The 8,928-nt window shown below is 32.5% G+C and overlaps 1 protein-coding gene across 1 annotated transcript; it reads right to left on the bottom strand.

Annotated features, from left to right (window-relative positions):
- Positions 1–1,338: 1,338 nt before the first annotated feature.
- Positions 1,339–1,761, bottom strand: LOC101265708 (uncharacterized). Its single transcript, XM_019211378.1, has one exon. The coding sequence runs from the start codon at positions 1,759–1,761 to the stop codon at positions 1,339–1,341; it is 423 nt and encodes a 140-aa protein (XP_019066923.1).
- Positions 1,762–8,928: the final 7,167 nt, after the last annotated feature.

Genomic DNA, 8,928 nt, shown 5'->3' on the forward strand with positions numbered 1-8,928 from the left:
CCTCCGTGTTAATGCTTGAGTATATAAATAAAATTTTAACGATCCGATTCTACACTCTGGACGTGGTCAGCACTCGAGAGCCATTGTTGGTTCTCAAGTGAACCCTCATCCTGGCTAACTACAATCTACTTAACTTAAGCATACAAAGCTTAAAAAATGAAATAAAAATTCATAAACTTAAAAACAAACTTTAACTAAAAAAAAAAGTCTCTAAATAATATATATTTAACTCGCCCTACAATAGGCAATTTAAGTCTTTAAAACATTTAATAAAGTAAATAAACAGACTTCTAAGACTCCATAGTCTATTTATGAAGCCTCTAAATGACAAAGATGGAAGTCGATACAAGACCCATGACCTCCTAACAAATGATATAACTGAAAGTAAAAGTGCAACCCTCCGGAAGAAAGGATATTCACCATAGCTAACTCGAACGCCATGTGGTATCAACGAAACTCTTGTTGATGACCTGAAATACTTGTACCTGCATAAGGAGTATGTAAGGAGAATTTCAAAGCATAACTTAAGCTTGAACTCTATAAAAGGGAAACATACTTACCTCTTTTCAAACTTACTCAACTCAAGAAATATTCAAGGATACTCAAACTACCCAAATTTACTCAACTCATAAGTACTCAAGGATAAGATATTCAATCCAATATAACTCAATAATAAGGTACTCGACACAATGAAGCACAAATCAACTTTTGATATTCAACTCAATATAACGTTAGATAAGAGATACAATATATGGAAAATTTTTAAAACAATATAAAACAACTTTAATATATATAAGAATACAATATACTCAGTTTGCATGTATAAGAATACAATATAACTTTGTGGGAGTTTCTCGAACCAACAACCACCACTCCAAGCCTAAGTTATGAAGTAACGTATTTTTCACACTGTCAGAACTGTCCTATACTTTCTGATACCAATTTGGGGGGGGGGGGGGGATCAACTATATTGCAGAATTGTGAGAAAAGAGAGATGTATGGATGGCTAGTGATTGATGATTTATTTACAAAGGCAAATGCCACTTATATACAAGTTCCTAATGATCTTTCATCCTTACTAAATGACGATTGATCTTTACTATTTACACAGTAACTAATCTTTACTATTTACACAGTAACTTGACTCCTACTATTCATGAATGTGACTTTTTGTCCTCTACTATTCATGAATAGGACACACTGACTTTTTTTTAATGGCGTTCTTGGCCGACAATTTACATAACTATTTACATGACTCAAAAAGTAAAACTATACAAATTGACTAATTTGTACATATCTCTTTATGTCTATTTTTGCCTTTATCTTCTTCTTCTTAGTTCATTCCAGCTGTACTTCTGGGACATAGTTATCTTCTTCATTGCATTTTGAACATATATGTTCCTGATACTTATGTCCAATCAGTTTGCAATATCTAGTTAATAATTCTTTCGAAATAAATCCTTGCTTTAAAGCTCTAGTTGTTGGTGGTAATTCTAGCTTTAACAAAGATAATATCCATCTCTGAACTTCTGCCATATCTGCTGTCCTAACTTCTTTGGAATTTGCATATATCATTAAATGATCTCGAGAATAATAACTCCAAATAGAAATTCCTTGTAGATAATTTGTAGCTAGTTCTTGGATTATAGTTGATAGCCCAATTGTTCTTTTATTTGCATAAAAATTAGGTATCTGAACTTTAGGTATTTCTCGCTGTGCCGATATATCCTCTGGTATTATCATTTCCCGTGTCAATCCCATTTTGACAACTTGGATAGTTTATTTTATTTCGTCAAAAAGTATTTCTGCTGGTGCTGTATAAAATTTTATAAAAAATAGGTTGCCTTTTGTAATTCTTTTGTATGTTAAAAAGGCTTTGTGGATCTCAGAGATTCCACTTATTTCTGTACCATCGTATGTATATACCGTACTAAGTAGTCCATAACTGCAACAAGTTCTAACCAAGTTTGGGTTAGTTTTAGGTTGTGCGATTAGTTTGTTGTAGCCTTGCAAATGTTGGGTTACATAATCCTGTGTTTTTTCTGTAGTGGTAGTAGATTTTGGCTTGAGGTTTAAAAAAGTTTGGATCGTATATATGTTTTTGATATATGATTGGGTAATATGGTTATATATCTTCTTTTCTCTATTTAGGCTTTCTGCGTCGGTAGAAGTTTGTGGATTTGGTGTTATATCTATAATTTGTTTTCTGGGAATGAATGGTTTTTCAAATAGATTGTTTAAATTGATATTTTTTCCTTTACTTGTGCTTGCTTCATTTGTACCTGCAGTTGATAATTTGTTAGTATTTTGAGTTTTTAGGTGTTTCTCAACGTCACCTTTTAGTTCTGGCCTTTTATCGTCTACCGGACGACGTAGTTCCACATATTTAGAGTCATGCTGCTGACTGTTAGATGCTTTCTTCAATAGTAGCACTTCACTGTCAAGACTTTCCACTTTTTGGCAAAGTGTAGTTATGACAGTTAGTATTTTTTCTTGTATATTTGGACTAGTTTCTTCGTGAGAGATAATCTTCAATAATATTCTTGTCAGTTTTTATCACTTCAACTGTAAATGTAAAGTTTAATATATTTAATACTAATCTCCTTATTTCTTTTGTTGTAACTGAGTCTATTACCTTTTTAGTTATCCACCATTTTACTTGTGTATTATCTGTTCTCACAATAAATTTGTTATAAATAATATATGGTTCAAATGCTAATAAACATTTATATAATGCGAATAATTCTTTTCTATTTATTTCCCATTTAATTTGTGCTTCTGCATAAGATCCTAAATAATATCTACAATGGTGTTCTATTTTTGCTTTTTCATATTTGTATTTTAAAACTCCTCCATAACAATGATCACTTGAATCCGTTTCAACGATATAAGTAAATGTTTTATTTTCATCAGGAAAATAAAGTTTTAGTAATTTTTTACATAAATTCTTAGTATGTCTTATATGTTCTTTATCTTTATTGTCGAAATGATATTCAACATCTTTTTTAAGTTTTTTATATAATGATTTTAAATGTTCAGCTAATTTTGGTATATATTCTCTTACTTGGTTTACTAATCCTAGAAAGGATTGTAATTTCTTTTTTGTATCTATATTTTCATCAAGGGTGATTATTTTTTGTACTATGTGGTTTTTCATTTTTATTCCATTTCTATCTATTTGTATTCCTAGAAATTCTATTTGTGGTTTCATATTTTCTCCTTTCTTTTTACTTAAACTTATACCTGAATGTTTAATTATATGTTTTAATTTTTCTAATAACCTTATATGTTCATCTTGTGTTCTAGAATATAATAATATATCATCTATATATACAATACAATTCTCTAACTGGTTGAAATAGTTATCCATGAAATGTTGATATCTACCTGGTGCATTTTTATATCCAAACGGTAAAACATTCCATTCATAGAAACCTTGCGGTACTTTGAATGCTATTAGTTGTTTAGATTCTTCTTCTAGCTTTAGGTGATAAAATCCTAATTTACAGTCAAATTTACAAAAAAAATGGTTATATCCTTGTATTTGTCTTATTTTTAGTATTTTATTTGGTATTGGGTGATTATATGTTTTAGTTTTGGCATTTAAGTTACGATAATCTATAACCATTCTACTTTTACCTCTTTTTTGTTCACTATGTTTTATGACTATAAATGCTGGACTTGTATGTTTATTATTGCTTTCTTGTATGTAATTATTTTCTAATAGTTCATCTATATGTCTTTTGAATTCTTTTAAATCATCAAAGTTATATTTTAATGGTTTCTGTGTTATTATACTATTTTCATCTATTAGTTCAATTTTTACTTTTGTTTTATGCTTTTATCATCCTTATAATGGATATTCATTGTATAATTGTTCTAGTTGTTCATTAATTATTCTAACTTTGTCTATTGTAAATATGATAATCTCTAATTGTGTTATTTGTTTCTTATTTATATTTTCCATTTCTTGGTTTATTTTTTCACTTCCTTTTATCCATTCCATAGGTTTTCATTGTTTATTATTACTCTTTTTGCTCTTATCTTGTTTCCGCATGGTGTAGTAAACCACCAATGTGTTTTTGTTATTATATGTGGGTAGAATCTATCTAAACATGACATTCCTAATAACATATCTTTTTTTGTAAATTCAAAATTGTACATTTCTTCTATTGTTAATATTTTATTCCATATTTGTATTTTTATATTTTTTGCTTTGTATTTAATCATACTTCCTTCATTATTAAATCCTGTTACTACCATCGATGTTTTTAATTTTTCCCATTTATCTTCTGGTAAACAATTATATTTACATATGTTTGCTTCTGCTCCTGTATCTATCATAGGGGTATAATATCTGTTGTGGTATCCTTCTATAATAATTTTTGCAAGTATGTATATTCTCATTATTCATTTTGATCTTTTAATAATTATTTTCTTATTTTGACAGGTTATAGTTAATTGTTCATTTTCTGTGTTGTATGGTTTAACTTTTTCTAGCCATGTTATTCCTAATGTAATATTCTGATTTTCTTGGTAAATTTTAAATGGTATAATTAACGGTATTCCTCCTATAATTACTTCTTTTTCTGTTATTTCTTCATTTGTATTTACTATCTCGCTAGGTAGTCCGGGGCATAATTGTCCTGTTTTTATAATTTCTGTTTCCAATACTAATTCTCTTGTTATATAATTTTCTTCTTGTCCTGTATTTATTAAAATCTTATATCTTCTTTGGTCTATTATTCCTGTTATGAAGTAATGGTATGGTGTTATTTCTTCTTTATCTAATGAATTTTGTGGGATTTCATAGTTTCTTCTAGATGTACTCATTCTTGATGAGGTGGCTCTTGTTAATGTATTTGGTACGCTTGAAGTACTTAATCATTCTTTTACAATTTCGAAGTCTTCTTCTATGTCCATTTCTTTATAGCTATAGTCATTATTGTCTATTACAGTAATTATTTTTTCGAAAGGATTTTCTACTTTTATTTTATTAATTTTATTTCTTGCTGTTACTTTGTGTTTTGTTGTTAATATATGTAAGTTTTTACATCTTGCTTTGAATATTTTACTTCCTGGTGCTAGCTCAATTCCAGATATCTTCCAATATAATACTAATGACTTATCTATATTTCTGTCTGTTAATGCTACTGAATAGTTGGAACTTATTATAAATTTAAATTTTTGGTATATTAGGTTTCCTCTTACTGCACTGATTACACTTCTCTTTATAGGATATATAATTCTATCATCTGCTAAGTATATTTCAATAGGTGTATCTATTCCTTCTCTAAAACAAGCTTTTATTAATATTTCTGTTCCTCCTAAATGTACATATTTTATGGGTATTTTAGCTTTTATATCTTGTATTTCTCTATTAATTATTCTCTTATTTAGTATAGGTATATTTGCTTTTCCTCTTGTATATTTACAATCTATAATATGTTTTTTCTGGCTAACTACGTAGTATTCTTCTTTTTGTCTTTTAAACCAATTTCTTAAGGTAGGTATTTCAAGTACTTTTTCAACACTTAAGTCTAATTCTTTTCCTTTTATTTTTTCAAATATTGTATTATCAAATTTGATTTTTTGTTCTGATAATTCTTCATTTTGAATAACAGGAATAATAGACCAAAAAAAAAGAAGTCACTGTGTCCTATTCATGAATAGTAGAGGACAAAAAGTCACATTCATGAATAGTAGGAGTCAAGTTACTGTGTAAATAGTAACGGTCAACTTACTGTGTAAATAGTAAAGGTTAGTTACTGTGTAAATAGTAGGAGTCAAGTTACTGTGTAAATAGTAAAGGCCAATCGTCTTTCAGTAAGGATGAAAGGTCATTAGGAACTTGTATATTAGTGACATTTCCCTTTATAAATAAATCATCAATCACAAACCATCCATATATCTCTCTTTTCTCACAATTCTGCAATATAGTCGATCCCCCCCCCCCCCCACAAATTGGAATATAGCTCATAACAGTAGGCAAGATGCATATACTGTATAACCATCGAGGGGAAAGAACAGAAGAAATCTATACCAAGGGGCATATACTCATGGAATTTTATGAGCTCTCTAAAATCATTATGAAGAATACAAGGACTTCCTATTGCTACTTCTCGCGACCTTCTTCAGAGGACTCCACACCAATTGTTTCTTTAATGCAACAACTGTTAGATGCAACTAATTGATAATAAAAATAACAACTAGAGAAACGCCAAGATATATAGAAAGAATTGGTCGAGCAGCAGAGTTATTGAAAGTTGAAATGCTAGACTCAGGGCGAAGGGTTGCAATAGAAGCCCGTCTTTTCGGCTGCAAAGCCTGGTTTGTTCCTTGAGGTGGTGGTCTAACTGCAATAATAGATCCTCGCCTTGGTTTCACAACTGCCTTTGTCACTGATGATCTCTTATATTTTTTTGTCATGTGATGCCACTGGCACAAAAGACTTCCTAGTTTTTGCAGGAGCATGAGCAAGAGGGGATGGAGGGGGCACAAAATTGCTGATTTTTCTCAAAGGCATTCTCAGTGCTTTTGAAGGAGCCAATGACGAGGTTGTGATATCAAGAGAAGCTCCAGCCAAAGCCTTGCTTTCCTGCTTTAAACGTATTTTCCCCTGCGCTACCAATTGGTTTTCCAAGTCACGAACTTGTTGCAAAAATTGAGAAGTCTTAGGTCTTGCAGAATCAAGACTATGAAGTCACAGTGTAAATGTGAAACTATCAGAAATTCTTAAGAAATGCCATTGGAAGGAGGAATCTACTTTCTTTCCTATACGGGCCTACAAATGGATATCTTATAAATGCACAGATCAATTAACACAATGATCAATCAGTAAAACTTGAGGCTAAGCTGTACCCTTAAGAGATGGGGATTGATGAGCAAGGGAATATAACTCATTACAGTAGGCAAGATATATACACTGTATAATGATCGAGGGGAAAGAACAGAAGAAATCTATACCAAGGGGCATATACTCATGGAATTTTATGAGCTCTCTAACATCATTATGAAGAATACAAGGACTTCCTATTACTACTTCTCACGACCTTCTTCAGAGGACTCCACACCAATTGTTTCTTTAATGCAACAACTGTTGGATGCAACTAATTGATAATAAAATAACAACTAGAGAAATGCAAAGATATATAGAAAGAATTGTTCGAGCAGCAGAGTTATTGAAAGTTGAAATGCTAGACTCAGGGCGAAGGGTTGCAATAGAAGCCCGTCTTTTCGGCTGCAAAACCTGGTTTGTTCCTTGAGGTGGTGGTCTAACTGCAATAATAGATCCTCGCCTTGGTTTCAAAACTGCCTTTTTCATTGATGTTCTCTCTATATTTTCTCTGTCATGTGATGCCACTGGCACAAAAGACTTCGTAGTTTTTGCAGGAGCACGAGCAAGAGGGGATGGAGGGGGGCACAAAATTGATGATTTTTCTCAAAGGCATTCTCAGTGCTTTTGAAGGAGCCAATGACGAGGTTGTGATATCACGAGAAGCTCCAGCCAAAGCCTTCCTTTTCTGCTTTAAACGTATTTTCCTCTCCTGTACCAATTGGTTTTCCAAATCACGAACCTGTTGCAAAAATTGAGAAGTCTTAGGTCTTGCAGAATCAAGACTCGGAAGTCACAGTGTAAATGTGAAACTATTAGAAATTCTTAAGAAATGCCATTGGAAGGAGGAAGCTACTTTCTTCCCTATAAGGGCCTACAAATGGATATCTTATAAATGCACAGATCAATTAACACCATGATCAATCAGTAAATCTTGCGGCTAAGGTGTACCCTTAAGGGATGGGGATTGATAAGCAAGGGAATATAGCTCATAACAGTAGGCAAGAAGCATACATTGTATAATCATCGAGGGGAAAGAACAGAAGAAATCTATACCAACGGGCATATACTCATGGAATTTTATGAGCTCTCTAACATCATTATGAAGAATACAAGGACTTCCTATTGCTACTTCTCGCGACCTTATTCAGAGGACTCCACACCAATTATTTCTTTAATGCAACAACTGTTGGATGCAACTAATTGATAATAAAATAACAACTAGAGAAACGCCAAGATATATAGAAAGAATTGGTCGAGCAGCAGAGTTATTGAAAGTTGAAATGCTAGACTCAGGGCGAAGGGTTGCAATAGAAGCCCGTCTTTTCGGCTGCAAAACCTGGTTTGTTCCTTGAGGTGGTGGTCTAACTGCAATAATAAATCCTCGCCTTGGTTTTACAACTGCCTTTGTCATTGATGTTGTCTCTATGTTTTCTTTGTCATGTGATGCCACTGGCACAAAAGACTTCCTAGTTTTTGCAGGAGCACGAGCAAGAGGGGATGGAGGGGGCACAAAATTGCTGATTTTTCTCAAAGGCATTCTCAGTGCTTTTGAAGGAGCCAATGACGAGGTTGTGATATCACGAGAAGCTCCAGCGAAAGCCTTTCTTTCCAGCTTTAAACGTATTTTCCTCTCCTCTGCCAATTGGTTTTCCAAATCATGAACCTGTTGTGAAAATTGAGAAGTCGTAGGTCTTGCAGAATCAATACTTGGAAGTCACAGTGTAAATGTGAAACTATCATAAATTCATAAGAAATGTCATTGGAAGGAGGAAGCTCTAGCCAAAGCCTTGCTTTCCTGCTTTAAACGTATTTTTCTCTCCTCTGCCAATTGGTTTTCCAAATCACGAACCTGTTGCGAAAATTGAGAAGTCTTAGGTCTTGCAGAATCAAGACTTGGAAGTCACAGTGTAAATGTGAAACTATCAGAAATTCTTAAGAAATGCCATTGGAAGGAGGAAGCTCCATCCAAAGCCTTGCTTTCCTGCTTTAAACGTATTTTTCTCTCCTCTGCCAATTGGTTTTCCAAATCACGAACCTGTTGCGAAAATTGAGAAGTCTTAAGTCTTGCAGAATCAAGACTTGGAAGTCAC

Source organism: Solanum lycopersicum, chromosome 12 (genome assembly GCF_036512215.1).
Source record: "Solanum lycopersicum chromosome 12, SLM_r2.1".
Taxonomy (NCBI): domain Eukaryota; kingdom Viridiplantae; phylum Streptophyta; class Magnoliopsida; order Solanales; family Solanaceae; genus Solanum; species Solanum lycopersicum.

Excerpts from the sequence above, each read along its gene's own strand:
- LOC101265708 (XM_019211378.1), bottom strand. The coding sequence starts at position 1,761 with ATGGGATTGACACGGGAAATGATAATACCAGAGGATATATCGGCACAG.